This window comes from Lathamus discolor, chromosome 1 (assembly GCF_037157495.1).
Source record: "Lathamus discolor isolate bLatDis1 chromosome 1, bLatDis1.hap1, whole genome shotgun sequence".
Classification (NCBI taxonomy): domain Eukaryota; kingdom Metazoa; phylum Chordata; class Aves; order Psittaciformes; family Psittacidae; genus Lathamus; species Lathamus discolor.
The window spans coordinates 13,055,498-13,073,228 of NC_088884.1; the positions used below are offsets into that span (position 1 = coordinate 13,055,498).

Below are 17,731 nucleotides of genomic sequence, written 5' to 3' on the forward strand. Positions count from 1 at the left end.
ATATAGTTTTCAGGTAATAATAAAGACCAAAATGAAACTGAGAAGGTGTTCTGGTGAATGAGGGATTTTGCTAACCTGTGTTACAGCAGAGTAATTAAAAAATAAACATTGGAGTATTTCTTGATGCCAATAGAGACAGAGCCTTCCGGGCATGTCCACTGGAGTTTTATAATGTAGTTTGAGTGCTCCTCCTCTCACAACTTCAGTTGTAACTGTCTGCAGCCTTGATCTTCCAGAAGAGAGCCCTCCCTATTTTTGCCCTGTCCTATGGCTCCTTCAGGACTGATGGGAGAGCCGATCGTCAAGAGCACAAGACTTTCTTCCTGCACACAGCACAGAAGCACAAGCTTGCCCTTTGCTCCTGTCCCCTCTACTAGAATGAGGCTGATGATTGCTCTAGAGAAAATGACCTCATAATTAACACCTTATCAAGCTCCCTGGGGCAGTAATTCATGCCTATCAGCCTGGGAATGTTTTTCCACAGTCCTGAAAACTAGATTACTTTAGAAAAATAAAAAAAAGAGAAGAAATTCATATTTTAATGCCCTTCTCACTGTACATGTGCAAGCCACCCAGTACACACTGGATTCGTGGAAGTGTAGTACTTCTCTAGGAATGAGTGGATGAAGTTATACTCCAGCTATCAAAATAAGACCACACCCCACATATCTACAGTGTGTGTAACAGAGCTCTCCGCCCATTCCCAGGGTACCTCACCTGGCCTCAGAACAGGATTAATTCTCTTTCCAGCCCAAAGATCCTCTACGCTTCTTCCCAACTTTTTTCCTTTTCTATTGACTGTTCCATGTATCCTGTTCTTGCCTGCTGAATTCTCTCCCTCCCCTTCTTCCCTTGCTGTACCCTACAGCAACTCAGACAGCTTTCTGTAAAATGAAGTAAAATTATAAAAATGACCAAAAGCTATGGGAATGTTCTCCCACCATGTTCTTTGTCCAGTTATTCTCACCCCTCCAACCTTCCTACCCTATTCCCTGTTACAACTCTCAACATCCATTGTCATGCTCTATCACTACTGCAATCCCAACATCTCCCAGCACTCCTCGTTGCTGCTCTCCCCACATCCGCACCAGTCCCCCGGTGTGGGCCTGCCAAGCATCTGTTCTGGTTATGCAGGGTGTGCAGGCTTCATGCCCAGTTTCTGCACAGACTGCCCAGCTCAGGGGTGCAACACAACTACAGGGCTGGCTGCCTCCAGCTCACAGATCTGGGCACTCCACCCAGCTCTCAGTCATGACCATGAATTTGCCTATCCTGTTCAAGCTGCAAAATCCCTATGAAAACACCAAACCAGTGGAGTGCCTTAGTAAATTAGGAGTTGCCATGGATGTCACTGTTTTAATTTCAAGCTCCAGTGTCCTTTGCTTATAATTTTAAAACTTTATGATGTGTGTACTGTGTAGAATCAAACTTTATATGGGGCATTATGCTAGTTCTTATTGAGATCTCTGCTATGATGTTATTTCAGTATCCCGAAAGTATTACATAAATCTCATGGAGACAGAAACAGAGATTGGAAAATATAGAAACAAGTACTTTTAATTAAAAGAACATTTATTCATAGATTTCAGCTATAAAAATACATTCTGTGAGGTTTCTTCACATTCGTATGTGCTTATTTTGGAACACAGAGGCTACCATCAAGCAACTGACAACTTAAATTACAAAGCAAGTCACTAACAACTAAAGCCCAAATCCCTATTCTGGAGTGCAGCCAAAGTAAGCCGGCTGCACATTGCAGTTTGTCAGCATCCACTGTGAATGGATGATATTAAGACTTCCCTTCTGGAGTACTACATAGCCATTTCTGGTTGCACCCACCCTGTGGCTGTTGTCATCTTTGTACAAGGACAAGAACAATTTTTACTGGTAGTACCACTTAGTCTTGGACAAGATGAATATAGTCTGAAGCTCTTTTTCATGTGGAGAATAGAAACCACAAACAAAACATCATTGTCTTGCACAATAGCAAGTCTCTGTTATACTGGATTCTGGGCATTTGTCATGTAGTCTCACTACAGAATTTTGGGGTTAGTGATATTAATAACTGCTGATAATTTAATTGGGCCATAAGTTAGTTACAATTTCATGTCTGTGTTGACAATTACACTCAATACTTAATTTCAGTGTGTTTTCAGAAGACAGAGATAGGCATTCAGCTACTTAACACAGACAAGATTCTTTCATGAAATAATGAGCACGTACATTTGTTAATATGTTTTAGTAACAAAGTACATAGCACCAAAAATAACCTGTTCCTCAGGATGTGAAAGCTGTACAGCAAATACCAACTAAACAGAAGTGAAACTTATGAGAGAGAATGCTAGAGTAGGAATTATTCTTGAATTTAAATACTGAAATTAAATGAATAAGAAGCTAGACAGTGTCACCTCTAAACTCACCTGGTAACCTTCCACAGATTTATCAGAAACATGGTGCCAAGAAACAGACATTTCCGAAGATGACAAAACTTTTACACTCACATCTGTAGGTATTTCAGTTGGAGCTGGAAGATAAAACACATGCTAATCATTCAATCTCATCCAGTGATCCAGATATACTCACTCATAGGGGTTCTTCTCACTCCAATATTTTCTATTATTTTATTGCTATCAAGGAGCCAAGCATGTTAATCTTCAATCTGGTTTCACTTGAATAAACTTTAAATTCAGTGATGATCTGTATGGAAAATGACTCTATAGAAACAAAGCAATGATCCTATTACTTGGCTCAGACCATGTATTTTTATGCTTCAACAGATTCTGTGCTGAAATGTGTGTAAATTGAAACCGGGCTTTGATAAATAGAATGAAGTATACAGTGATCCTTTATGAAAATTGGGCAGCAGCTCACAGGTGATGCACATCAGATATTTTTAAGCTAGTTACACACAAATAATCATATGTATATCACTTAGTCATGACGATGCAAAGTTTTTATAGACCAGACATTCGATACAGTGCTGGCCAGTGGCATATATAAACTTTAACATAGGTATGAAATTATCCAAGAGTACCTTTCTATCAAGCATAAATCAGACAGTTGATTTTGTTTGTGTTCTTAGTTCTGAACATCAGCCAAAGCAGAATACAGACCCTGATCATGTGATACGCTTTTATTCAGGGCTTAGAATATTAAGTTCTAGTTTCATTATGAGAATCTGTTAATTTCACTGCTGCTTGCACTTTAAGTGAGGTAAGGAATTTAAAAAGGCATAAACTTAGCAATGCCTATAAAAGATAAAGCTTTCCAAGCTGAGAACAGTTCTCTGTCGCGAACCTTTTGAAACAAGTTGCAACAGACAGGCATGGCAGCCTGAGCTGAGGAAAGCTTTCATATACTTAATCTTCCAACTGGGCATCCAGTCAACTATACATCAAAACAGCCACTGTTAAGAAAAAAATCAGTTACATCTCTCATGAAAAGTATCCCAGGTAACAAAATAATCTTATATGCAAAGTTTCCTTTTGTAATTGTCTTTCAATGGCTGTTAATAATGCAAATGTATAATTAAAAAAATGATACATTATTGCAAAATTGTTTTCATAATGACAGCAATTTAGATAAGCAAGAGGCCTGTGCACTCATTACTAGCAATCCTTACTCATTACTAGCAACGGCAGGTATGACTAGTAGCTGTCAGATATGGAACTTGGCTTAAAAAAGATGAGAACACAGAAATTCCCCAGTTACTAAAGTGAATGAAGATGCCCACATTTACAACTTAGTAGAAATGCCATAATTATATTTATTTATGTACGTATATTTATACATATCCATATGGAATATTGCATGACCATATTGCTTTAAAATCTTAGTAATACCTTTGAGAAGTTGCATTGTCTGATGGTAGTAATACCACTTGCTGATTCAGATGTATAAAAGTACAGCTAAAATAGATGCAATCATTTTACCTCTACCCAAATAACTGTCAGACTCTCCTCTATGGTATCAATTACAGAATTTGCCAAAATATTTCATATTGAATAGTGCCAACTGCCAGGAATTTTGTTGATACAATACTCTAAACAATTTTATCTGCTTATGCTTGTTTATGAGCTCCAAACAATTTATATCCCTATTTGGCATTAAATTTCTATAAATATTTTACAGTGTCTCCTGAGCCAGAAAGATTACATCAGCTGCTTTTCTCCACCCTTCTAATTCAATAATTCTACCAGAAAAGCAGCAATCACGTGGGCCTCACAATCTGTTCTCTTCGCTGAAAACATAGCGGTCATCACATAATTATCTTCTAAGTGTAAACATATAAAGTTAAGGCTGGGAGCCAGTAAGCATGCTACAAGGTATGGAGGTGACTGTACAAGTCTGAATGCCAGGAGAAAACTCTGCAGAATGCTCTTTGGAATAAATTCTGCTACATCTATTGGAAAAGTTCCTTCTAACCCGTCCTGAAGTTCCCGGATCCATCTGGTCAGTAGTCAACGTCATAGCTCTGCACAGGAGCTGTGAGCACTACTGGGAAGGTTTGGATCACCATGTATCTGACTGTTCTGGTGACCCATGTGCTTGAAATCAGAGAAAAGAAGCAGGTTCACTGAGCTTCTATTCCTTTTGCTGCCGGCATCTGGTGTAATTTAACTGCAAGTGTTTCTATCAAGTGTCTGGAATTTGCTGAAGTTTATGTCAGAACACCAGCAGCCACTGAAGTGACTTCTGTATCTGGAAGGTGGCACCACTGCACATTTGCTTTTCCTCTGTCTCTTGGAGCTAGTAGACTCTGCTATGCCTCTGAACTTAAGAGAGCTATCCAAACACACTGCCATCCCTGACATGGTTAGCATTATCCTAATACAAACACTTGGGAGCTTATCAGTCAGCTGTACATAATGTGTCTGAGAAAGGATGGATACTGAAATGCTATTTGGCAGATATGACTTTTATTACACCATAACTATTTACTAATTCATTTATACAGTTGGAAAAACAATTGTTCTGTTGCTGCAGCAGCTGTTGAAGGTACATTTTTCTGAGAAAAAGGATTAGCATTAACCTCTATAGATAGCCAAGTATTGCTATCTTGAATCCCGAATTATTGATTGATAGAAACGAAAGGACTATTTTATCTTTTCTCTCTGTGTGGGCGATTTGTGTGCAAAGTTCCCATTAGTACTAATGGGACTCATGGACATAAATCTCCCATAAAGTACACAGAGTAAAGAACAGTCGGAAGTGTGAGAATGTGACCTTGTTATCATATCCCTCCTCTTGGCTCTTTGGTCTGGATCTGTTGACTTTGTGAAAGAGATTCTGCTTTATGGAAAGAAAAATATGAGCAATTTTCAGGATTTCTGGCAGGAATTAATAAACCACATTCTTTTAAAACAGGCTTGAGTGATTATATTGCAATTAGGATGTTGTATATATTTCTTCTGATTTAAAGTAAACCTTCTTCTAGTACTTTTCTTTCCCTTTAAGTTTGGAAATGTCATTTAAACTTCAATCCTAAAGATCACAGCATGTGAAATAATTCCACCAAAAATTAAAAAAAAAAAAAAAAAAGATTTTAGTGGAATGTCAAACAGGTTTTCATTAAATTATTCACTTGATAGCTCTAACATCCAAACCAGAATAAAGAATGTGGTTGGGATAATTTATATTAGACTCTAAACATGCTGGAAATAGAACTGGATACAACTGAAGTATCATTCTTTCACAATTTGGGGATAAATTCTGATACTGATCTACTTGAATAATAGGATTTAGTGTGGTCTGTTAAGAAGAAAAAAATTACACATGTCAAACACATGTATTAACACATCACAGAGACATAGCTGGATAATGATGTTAGCATTTTAGGCAACTAATATGAAGATCAGAATTTCTTCTTTTAAATTCTTAAATCTTTCAACAAGCGGTGTGAAGAATCTTGAATACTTCTGTGTAGTGCTCATTGACAGCAAATACAACCAAGTGCTCTACATCACATAGAAAGCAGAGCCTAAAGCTTTTTATTCAGAACAAATGCAAGCGTTTTGTGTGAGCAATATACACTCTCCTTGCTGAAGTTGTATATTCTATACAAATCGGTGTCAAGGACCAGTTTCTCCCTATTGATGTTGGCAGTGCTGATCTAGACCCTCAGTGTGAAACTTATCGGAAACTTTTACTCACCGTCTTGTGCTGAATAAATGACAGCTGTGAGACTGAAAGGTCCATCCCCTTTGTTGTTAAAAGCTTTCACTTTTACTTGATACTGAGTTGAAGGTGGCATTGATTCATCCTTGTGGACATACCGGCCAATCTCAGGATTAGTAACTGTGACTCTCCTCCATTCTTTCTCACCAAATGGCTTGAAAGCCACTATATAACCAAAGTTATTGCCATAGTGGTATTCTCTTGACAAAGGCTAAAGAGGCAAAAGATAAAACATTATTTTGTATAGCCAAATAAACAAATAGATCTCTAATAAAAAAAAAAAAAAATAATACAGAAAGCATTGATATTCACAATGTAAAAATGCTGAAGTTGCATTTTCTCCTGGTTTGCTTCTACAGTTTGCTCCCACCCTCTTTAAAAATATGCCATCTTCATTATGCAGATCTGCAGTACCAGCATATCTGCTACTAAAACATTTTAAGATCCTTTTCCTCCCCCAAACTCAGTGCAAGACACATCACGTTATCTCCTACAGAAAGAAACAACAATGACTGTTTACTAAAACTACTGTCAGCTGTAGCTAGCAAAAAAGGCTGTCTTAAGGAGTGATAGTAGGTATGTAACACAGACACACCATGGATCTATGTGCATGTGTGGAGACAGATATTCTTGTGAAACAGAGAGAGAAAACTTATGTGGCTGGCCCAAATCATATTCATTTACCTAAAACTGTTCACCTAGGCAACTTGCACCGCTGATGAAAAGAGATGGACACAGTCAAAGAATCATTTACCCTACCACTTTTCATTGATGATAGAGGGGGTCCAGTTGCTGGTTTAGACTACCTACCTAGTTTCTAATTGGTACAAGTTTAAAAGAAATTACTCCTACTTTTATCATAAGAATTAAAGGTATCAAAATATTTCTTTAAACTATAGTCAATTTCCAATGCCCAGTAATGCTGGGAAATACAAAATTATGGAAGATGATCTGCTATAATGAATTTGGCTTAATTTACCAAAGTTGTACATTCAGTGACCCCTCCTCAGTTCACGGAGCCTCTACCACAACTATTAGACAGTCTACTCAACAGGCCAAAATCATGTCATTCATCAGTGCACCAGAAGGCTAACCAAAAGCATCCTTTGAAAATAAATTTCCTGCATCACCTTTTCCCATACTGTAAACCCCACAGAGATTTAACAGCAAAGGCAAAGGGCCTGGAGCAGTACAGCAGAGAATCTTCTCCTTTTCTGCCCTCTTCTGTAGCCTTTCAGCCAACATGTGTGGAGATATTCCGAGTGAGGATTCATGAAACTTAGATGTTATTATTGGAACACACCAAAAAACCCCCCACCTAGCTCATAAATTTCAATGTTCATATTTGATGGAATCTCGAATGAAACCCCAAAGATTCTCTAAGAAAGAAAATTCTGATGAAAACTCACTAAATTTCTGGAACAATAGAAATACGTAAGTTTTGTCTTCAGAAACATAACACATGGATTAGAACACCAGTATACATAACACAACAAGAAGAAAATTAAAGCAACCTTGCAATTCAAAAAGTAAAAGATTTCCTGGACTGGGTCACCTTCTATAGCTCTTCTTCTGAATCTATCATTGTATGTTGCTCCTTAAATTAAACCAGAATCCTATCTCATATGCCAAAGTAAGCAGCCTGGATATGGCCCTAGTTTCAGAATGATTTTCAGCCAGAGAAAACTTTGGAAAACCAGAACTAGAACTTAAAAAATATGTTCTGGGAGGTCTTATATAAAATGTTGAAAGCAGCTTGCTCTCCGATGGGTACACATAATAAGTAGGTGTAAGTAGCTGAATAGCTTATAGTATCTATTAAAAACTTTGAAAAACAAAACAGAAGAGGGAAAGACAAATGGGGGAAAATGAGGAAGAATGGGCATGCCACTCCTAGCTTTCTTTCTCAGTTCTTCTTTCAAAACAAGACTTAGAAGAGCTTTGATTATATCTCTGGCTGTCTCATTCAACTCAGACTTATGAATCATAACAAAAACTGAAAGGGGGTTGGCAGTAACATGTGAACCTGCCATACATTTTGTTCTGCTCTTCTTAATTAAGGATATTTTGAGTTGCATATGCAAATGTCAGCACATTTGGTGGAACCAAAATACGCCTTTATCTTAGCCTTACAGATAGATATATTGTTGTCTGTCAGACAGATTCTGTAAATACAATGCTTCTGTTCAAAAACACTTGCTAGACATAGTTTGGAAGATTCTTGGGAATTACATATTTGAAGCCATGCTTAATTTGTCTGAGTTACTCATTACAGGACTGATGTAAAAAGCATGATATTAGATAAGCAAAATAATTGGAATATGAATATAGGAAAGACTGAAGTTATCTTCTACTTCAGATCTTGCATTACTCACTATTGTCCTGGTTATATTTTTCTTTTTTTGTAGTTGAGTCACAGCCAAATTTTCACTGTACTGAAAATGCCCCAAGTATGGGTTTTCAACAAGCACTGCAAGAAGTAGCTTTGTTGTTTGTTAAAGCTTTTATAACACAGCACTTGTGAAGAAACAGTAAAATAATCTAGGTCTTCTGCAACTGACCATTGCATGTGCTCTACTCTGACTTCTGCTCTTCAAAAATAAATACAGATCAGAATCAAACCAGTTAGGACTCATCTACTTCCAAACCTATTTGTAGTGGAACTAAGAAATAACCTTTTCAGTGTATTTTAACAGAAATGTGGATCTTCCTTTTTCAGAAATATAGATATTTTTCTTTAGGTAAATTGATTCCAAGAATACTTAAGAAGACTGAATAAATATTTTGAACTGAATTAAAAAAAACAACCAAACAAACAAAACAAACCAGGAAAGTCCAAATCTTTTAGCGCAAAGATATGGCTGACTTTCTGTGTCATACTTGAGAATTTCTCCAAATAGGTATAATCAACCTTAAGTACAAAAATAAGGAATTATGCATGGGAATCACAGAATCACAGAATCACAGAATCCCAAGGGTTGGAAGGGACCTAAAAAGATCATCTAGTCCAACCCCCCTGCAAGAGCAGGGTAACCTACAGTACATCACACAGGAACTTGTCCAGGCGGGCCTTGAATATCTCCAGTGTAGGAGACTCCACAACCCCCCTGGGCAACCTGTTCCAGTGCTCTGTCACTCTTACAGTAAAGAAGTTCTTCCTGATGTTAACGTGGAACTTCCTATGCTCCAGTTTACACCCATTGCCCCTTGTCCTATCACTGGATATCACTGAAAAAAGCCTAGCTCCATCATCCTGACACCTACCCTTTACATATTTGTAAACATTGATGAGGTCACCCCTCAGTCTCCTCTTCTCCAAGCTAAAGAGACCCAGCTCCCTCAGCCTCTCCTCATAAGGGAGATGTTCCACTCCCTTAATCATCTTTGTGGCTCTGCGCTGGACTCCTTCAAGCAATTCCCTGTCCTTCTTGAATTGAGGGGCCCAGAACTGGACACAATATTCCAGATGCGGCCTCACCAAGGCTGAGTAGAGGGGGAGGAGAACCTCTCTTGACCTACTAACCACTCCCTTTCTAATGCACCCTAAGATGCCATTTGCCTTCTTGGCCACAAGAGCACATTGCTGGCTCATGGTCATCCTCCTATCCACCAGGACCCCCAGGTCCCTTTCCCCTTCACTACTTTCCAGCAGGTCAACCCCCAACCTGTACTGGTACATGGGGTTGTTCTTCCCCAGATGCAAGACTCTACACTTGCCCTTGTTAAATTTCATCAAGTTTCTCCCCGCCCAACTCTCCAGCCTGTCCAGGTCTCGCTGAATGGCAGCACAGTCCTCTGGTGTGTCAGCCACTCCTCCCAGTTTTGTGTCATCAGCAAACTTGCTGAGGGTGCACTCAGTTCCCTCATCCAGGTCATTGATGAAAATATTAAACAGCACCGGTCCCAGCACCGACCCCTGAGGAACTCCACTAGTCACAGACCTCCAGCTAGATTCTGCGCCATTGACCACAACTCTCTGCCTTCTTCCTTTCAACCAGTTCTCGATCCACCTCACTACTTGATCGTCAAGCCCACACTTCCTTAGCTTATCTATGAGGATGCTGTGGGAGACAGTGGGAATTAAAATTGGTACATTTTCAAGGAGGATCCCTATACAACAATGACAAAGTTGCTGTTGGAACTATGATATTTCAAAAAAAAAAAAAAATAAAAATAAAAAGAGCCCTCTTCATAGAGGTAAATAAGTTGCTACATCTGAAACTAATCCTCAAACAACATAAACGGCATAATGTGCCTTATGTGCCCCATAGCCTTATGAAGGCAAACAGAGAGGTCAGTAGCAAGATAAACTCAGTCGTTTTTTTTTTCAAACATAACATTTAATCACCTTTCTTTGCCAGAGGTAATGCTTCTGTAACTCTGTTTTTGCTGGATACTGATAGGCTCTGGAATGAATTAGACAGGCATTTTTTTTTCACTCTATTTTACCTCCTTAGTTTTCCCAAGCACCATTCAAAAGACTTTACTCTCTTTTTCCATGCAACTTTTGCCTACAGAACTAGTTTGCTTATAAAACTTTATCCTCTCTTATTCTGGGCTTTACTTTCTTCCCAACTTCCTGTCGCTTTCCCTTCTTCCCTGGGTTGTTTTTTTTTCTTCTCCGCAGTACAGGTAAATTTTAAAAACCATTGCTTCAATACCAGAACACCATTTATATAAAGACAGCATTTACGTACATTATATATATATATATATAACTATTTGCAAGACTTTTAAAGAACAAAAAATCATGAACTGAATACCTATAGTTCATGAGAGAGATGAGATTTTCAAAGCTTTGCTTACTGAAAAGCTTTTTTGGTAACACTCTAATTTTTTGAACTTTGCATTCCGTTATTTTTGTAGTTAACATTTTATCTCTATACCTTTCCCCTTTCCTTATTTTGCTTAAAATGTAATCGTCATTAAAGAAAAATTAATGGCTTGGAGAAAAAAACACATCATCATCAGTACATGGATACTAAGTAAATTGTGGTATGGGGCAACACTTTTTTGTGTTACCAGTCACATTAGCATAAACTAAACCTCATAAAATGTGTCTATATAAGAATTCCCTTAAGACTGAAGTTAATAATTATAACAGGCTAGTTTATAAAATGGTAATGTATTTTTTTTAATAAAGCCTGTAAATATGTGCACAGAACATTAAAGTCATAAGGCATTCTACTTTTAGTTGTAGTAAGGAAATCTGCATGCTATTAAGTTATAACTTACAATAAGCCTCAAAGTAAGATACAATATAAACAATTTTCAAATGTGGTTAAATCAATGCATTATTTCAAACACTTTGAAGCATACTCAGAGAATGTTTTAGATTGTATTTTAGAAATGTCCAATGCATAAACATCTAAACTATTGTCTTCTTCATTCCTTTTTTACATATTTTTATGAGAAAAATCTGAAAACTTATACACTCTGTACAAATCCTGCTCTCACAGGTGCCAGTGACAAACCTTCCATGGGTATCAAAAGGAGCAAGATCAGATACAAGTAAGCAGAGGTTTTGTGCATCTTAGCGCAGTACCTACCATCCATGTTATTGTCAGCTCTCGATTGCTTCCACCCCCTCCTCCAACATCAGAAGGAGCCACATTAGGTGCTAGAAAAAAAGTATGCAGTCAGTAAAATATCACTATTTACATTTCTTTTTACCGTACCCAATGAGCACTCATGGCACACACAATTAAAATGATAGTCTGTACCAGCTATCAGAACCTGTGGTCTTTACAAGTCTAATATATAGCTACTGCTGCAGGAAACATTCCAGTTCTAAGCATAGCCAGCAATCATTTTTGTTTTTAACTATATTCTCTACAAATATTTAATTGAATATTTAGAAACTCAATACTCCTCATAGGTCCTCGGAGAAGCACTGCACATTGTTCTTGTGCTTCCTCAGATGTTGGTATGCCAAGAGCTTAAGCACTCAGGACTTACACATGTATTTACCTTAACAGACTGTGATCAGCTCCATCTACTTCAATGGATTTACTCGCAGTGTGTAAGATTAAACCTATGGATATATCTTTGGAGCATCTGGCAACCTAACCCTACTGTAGATTAGCGGCATATGTCTTATTGATTGGCATGTTCAGAATGGGTAGATGCATTAACTATATGCCCTATCTACATGAACGTGTTCTTTGTGCTAAAAATTCTTATATGATCAGGTATTTTCTCCACTAATGAGTGAATGTCACAAGATAGTAAGGGGATAGTTCCTAAGTGCTCTCACACTATTTAAGTAAGATATTTGCTGAGGCCTGCTTTGAGGGTCAGCTGAGGAGAAACACAAAGCAGAGAAAAATTAGGTTAAGGATAAAATCAGTAAGGATAAGAATATGTAAGAATACATTAGAAATTGAAATCAGCATTCAGTGCATGGTTTGTGCTATTTATTTCTGGCTTTCCAGAAAAAAAATTATGAGAGAACGAGACTAAATATACATATCTTGACAATGCCAGAGGAAGCTTGAACTTATTACTCTACCTTTAGTTATTACTGAAGTACACATCAGTCACATTATCCGTTATAATCATATAACTTTAGTGCTTAAGTAGTCAAAGAAGTTACACAGGCTGCTGGAGAAGAGAAAAAGGACTGTCTAATGTCCGAGAAATCACCCTTTTCAAGAGGATCTCCCTCATTCTCTCAGCCATTAAACCCAGGTTTCTCTCTCCATTAAAACCAGGTTACTTATTCATACAGCTATACTTAGGCAATTACTCTAATGCATCCAGAAGCTAAAATATATAAGAGCAGACTTTGAACCACTGAATTACAAGAAATCATTGTGAAATGTGTTATTGATGAAGCAAGCAGATTTCATTAAAAAGAAAAATTATAGCACACATTCTTAACATGCTAATAAAAGTTACTGAAATTACAGTTATCTAAAAGAGGGACTTCAAAACTGAAGAAGACTGATAACATTTGAGTTTAACACACATTATTTGCCACCCATAGTGTACAACAAAGAAGCAGCACTGATTAACAAATGTTTAAAATAACTACAGTGTGTGGATACGGGTTGTTTGTGCAATAAAGTATTTACCTTCTTCAGATTTACATGAAAATGCACATGCAGTGCTGGTTCTGTAGTACCATGAAAGCTGACAGTCCAACCCAAATCCTGTTATTGCTTTTTATAACAAATTCCACCTCCTGGCAGAAAATGCACTTTGGCACAAAAGTACATCTGCAAACTTATACTAATTTATACCCTACTTTGGCATGGCCAGAAGTGCTGGCTGATGACTAGAAAGACTACATTAATATTTTGCTTTGTTTCATCAAAAAAGTCTTGCTGTGAGATGACAATGTTGCTGTGCATGGGGAATCAGACAACAAACTAAACAGACTACCTCTTGCAAAAGCACTGCATCCTGTGCACCCTGTTACAAACCTGGATTTTTTGGGGGAGGTTACAACAAATACCATGAACACTGCGGCACACTGCGAACTGAAGGACACTTACCACTATTTGACATGTGAACATTATTTCCCCCTCCCCTTCTCCTTCTTTTCTGACATTTCAAAAATGTCTACTGTGCACCAAGCAATCCAGGAAGCATGTGTAGATTTCTCACTTAGATTCCTGGGCCTTCAAATACAGATGTTAAGTCATAAAGCGTTTGATATTAGTAGCCAATTTTACAGGCAATTTCCTTCTACTTCAGTGTTAAAGTTCTGTGGCTTTTCCCTCCCTGTCTATATTAATTTAGCCAATTTCTATTTCCTTTCTCCCTAAGCAACAAAATTTTTACTGGACCAGATGCAGGTCTTTTTTATTAAATATCTTGAAATTTGCAATGAAAGTACATTTTATTTTGAAAATGCGGTCTAATCAAAGTAATGACCTAGCAGGCTTCATTACAATAAATTTTAACACTTTATTTTGAGATTTTAGTTTCAAATCTCAAGCTGTGGAACAACAATTGTAAATATATTTAGGTTGCGCATGAGTGCTAATATGTGTTAAAGAGGATATACTGGTATACAGTCTTTTTGCAGTGATAGATCACCTCCTAGGGCACTGCTATCTCCTTTATACAGTCAACCAAAATGTATTATCTTGAATAACAACATCTAATTCCTCATTTTTGAAAATTCATTTTAAAAAGGACGTGTTTGAGCCTAAAGGATATCCTTAAATATGCTCTGAGATTTTAATACTGAGTAATTAGACTGATAAGACCATATGTTGAGTCAGATAATGTCACATCTTTGATGTGGAGTGAGAAAACACAATTCCAAACCTTCAGACTCAGAAAAATGGCATTATCCAGTATAACACACATCCTGTCATGTATTCTTCAGTTAGAATACAAACCAAACAGCAAATGTGCATTTTCCTTGTCCAATACGAATGTTTTTTCCCAAGTCCTGTACCCTGGTCCCAAGAATGTGCATGCATTCATACATAAACAACCTGACATAGATACAGTGAGGGGTCTCTGAAAGATATAGTATATTTCTGTTTCAGCAATGGAGGCAAATTTGGTGTTTGTATCATGGTGTTTCTTTCTTGTCTGCTTCGATACTATCACATCTGGAGAGTCTGGTATTTTTTGGCTAAAATCTACAGTAGTGGGTGGCTGAAAATTTATTCTCTGGACTTGCATCTTATAATTTGCTGTTGTGTTTTTTTTTAATGAAAACCAAAATTACAAAATTGATTAATAAAATTGTGAAAATTCTGTTTACGTACGAGCGCCTTCAGTTCTAATTCTCTGCGATGGCATACTAGGTTCTCCTGTTCCCAAAGTGTTTGTTGCTATTATCCGGAACTCATACTCCATCCATGGAATTAAATCAATTACAGTAGCAGATTCCATATTTCCTTCAATATCTGCTGGTTCTGAAAAAAATAAGAATTTGCTTTAGAAAACTGCATTTTTACACTAGGACCAGCCAACAATGTGGCTGATTTCAGCAAAACTACCACTATTTTGCAGTCACACAGAGCCAACTGAAAGAAACTTGATGTTGTATGTTGGGAATACCACATTTTACAAGAAGTACTCATGGCAGTAACTAGGAATTTGGAAACTATGACACTATATAGTATAAACCCCTAGAGACCTGTATGTTTTAACTGGGTGTGAACCAGCAAACACAGTAGATGTAGTTATGAATTATACTTACTAATCACATATTGTAGTTGCAGAATTTCATTTTACCTACAAATGAAGTGAGAAATCTGGAATGCAAAACCAGTAAAATAAAAATTCATGACATAGACATGGATATAGACATGCAAATGTAAGGTTCGATCAGCTGATAAAGAGTGATTTATAAATTGTAGTCCTATTTGGTGTACCTTATTAGAGAGCACGTTACAACTTGCTGCCTAGTTCAGATCCAACAAGGGTAAAGACTTCTTTACCATAAGTAACTCATGACTGTCTCCAGTTCACAGACAACAGGGGTTGTTTCTATAGCTGTCTGCAGCTATAGAAAGACAGATTATTTTCATTTATTGTGTGGGTGAAGAGTGGTTTGTCAAATTAGTCTTGGATTCAGAGGGAGATGAGAAATGCGAGATTCCACACTGGGAAGTTGATTTGGAATTAGAGTATAAATGCGATGACTGCAAAAAAACCCAGGCATGGTGGTGTAAGTGCTGGATGGTGACACAATGTTCCTCTACCTAATGATCTTTAAATTTTTCATTCCGAAGTGAAGCCCTGTAGGAGAAAGAAAACCACTTTCCATTTTCTTTCCTCCTGCCCACCAGCCTCCCTCATCCTTACTCAAATTATTTTTATGTCCAGTCAGTAGAGCCATTGCAAACCTCCTGCGGCATCCAAGCCATGATATAAATTTGTCATTCCTTTTCATGGCCCACATTCAATCTCTTCATTTAATCATAATGTGCCACAAATTCCCAGAATAATTATGAACACTCAACACAATGAGAATCTGATTTCCTGAACTGGGAAGAGCAACACAGCTGTAAACAACTTGTTATGTAACCCATTCAGACATATTTCCATATTGTGAAGTAGAATACACTTCTTTCATGAAACATACTCGACATTATGCAACCTGAGATGAATGATTTGGGTTGGGAATAATGGTAGCAGCAATAATAACAACAATAATTCCAAAGTGCAATGCCAAAGTATATTTTTTTGTTCCACACATTGAAAATTAGCAGCATTAAATGATAGCCTAAACACTGATGACAGATCAATTTGGACTGTTCATCATGTGACTTTCATATTAATGTGAACACTGAGCCAAGCTGGGAGGAGCCAAGAAATTAAGTAAAAGCTGGCAGTGGTGCCAGTGATGGTTACTATGGTGATTTTACCTATTTTTTGAGGGAGTCATCTATTAATCAGAATTACTCAATGCAGTTCAAATGAAAAGCAATGATTTTGAAAACACCAGAATAATTAATTTCAACTTTTCAACTGCTAGCTTCTTAAAAAAGTTATTCAACAATCTAGATTCCTACGTGTCCAACTCACTATGTGAATCCCACTCAACATGCTACAGGATAACTCAAAGTCTGACTACATGTCTCAGTGACTATCTCATTAATTCTGTAAAGCGGTAGAATTTCAGAGGTACAGAGAAGTGCATCCTATCATGTGTATAACACTGCAAATAGGGAATCTTCCTGAGAAGTGAGAGAGGTAGGTTCAGGTGTCTGCTTTGAACCAAAGCAAAGATCTGAATCCAACACTTGTATCTCCTACCCGCATTTCTAGTTCCAGTAACACACAACACAAAAGGAAGCAAGATCAGAGCTGCCATCCCTGTTTATAATTTATTCTGAGAAAAGTAGAGGCTGGTCTAAAAGGATCCTCCCTCCTGCATATATTGTTACTGAAGTAAATCACCAGTTATTAGAACAGCTCTAATTTCTACAATAATTTTGTTATTTTATTTTTAAAGTTCAAAGAATTCTCTTCTACAGAAGTTATTCAATAAGATATAAGATAGAAAGGGACTGGGAACTTTCTAGTACTATTTTCCAAAGTACTTTAACATGTTATGTACTGGTGCTGGCTGCTGGAGGTAACTATATACAATACAGCTACATATACTACATATTCTAGGAGAAAAATATGATTTAAGGCAGTAGGCCTAGTATTTTTAACTTTTTACTCTAAGAATGTAGCAAATTTTCAGGCCAATACGTCAGTCTATTTCTTTGACATCTACCTCTGTAGTTTCAAGGGGCAACTTAAATGAAAGGCAGTAGCTGAAACTACTTATAGTCTTAGTATTTAGGAATGCTGACTATGTGATGCCTTAATTCTGCAGAATTGCACTTCAGTTATAATTTATTACAGTGGCATAATAATCATATTGATAGGACAACTCTGTATTGCTTGTGGCAATTCTGTCCGTCAGAAAGTATTCAAAGATACTACTAGTTTAAAAATATTTTAATAATTTATGTGTTTATGTTAAACCTTGGAAAAACCTATACATTAGCATGCCCTGTGCTCAGGTAGGTGCCTCCTCAACTGCAATTATGTGGCACAACAATGACATCCAGTGGTTAGAAGGATA

The 17,731-nt window shown here is 37.3% G+C and overlaps 1 protein-coding gene across 1 annotated transcript in view; it reads right to left on the bottom strand.

Annotated features, from left to right (window-relative positions):
- The window catches only part of CNTN1 (contactin 1), a 250,194-nt gene that overhangs the window by 24,365 nt on the left and 208,098 nt on the right, over positions 1 to 17,731 (bottom strand). The window contains exons 19-22 of the mRNA XM_065692968.1: positions 14,910 to 15,059; positions 11,727 to 11,797; positions 6,154 to 6,388; positions 2,421 to 2,524 (exon numbers count right to left, since the gene is read on the bottom strand). Coding sequence (XP_065549040.1) covers positions 2,421 to 2,524; positions 6,154 to 6,388; positions 11,727 to 11,797; positions 14,910 to 15,059 — 560 coding nt within the window. The remainder of the gene's footprint in view (positions 1 to 2,420; positions 2,525 to 6,153; positions 6,389 to 11,726; positions 11,798 to 14,909; positions 15,060 to 17,731) is intronic.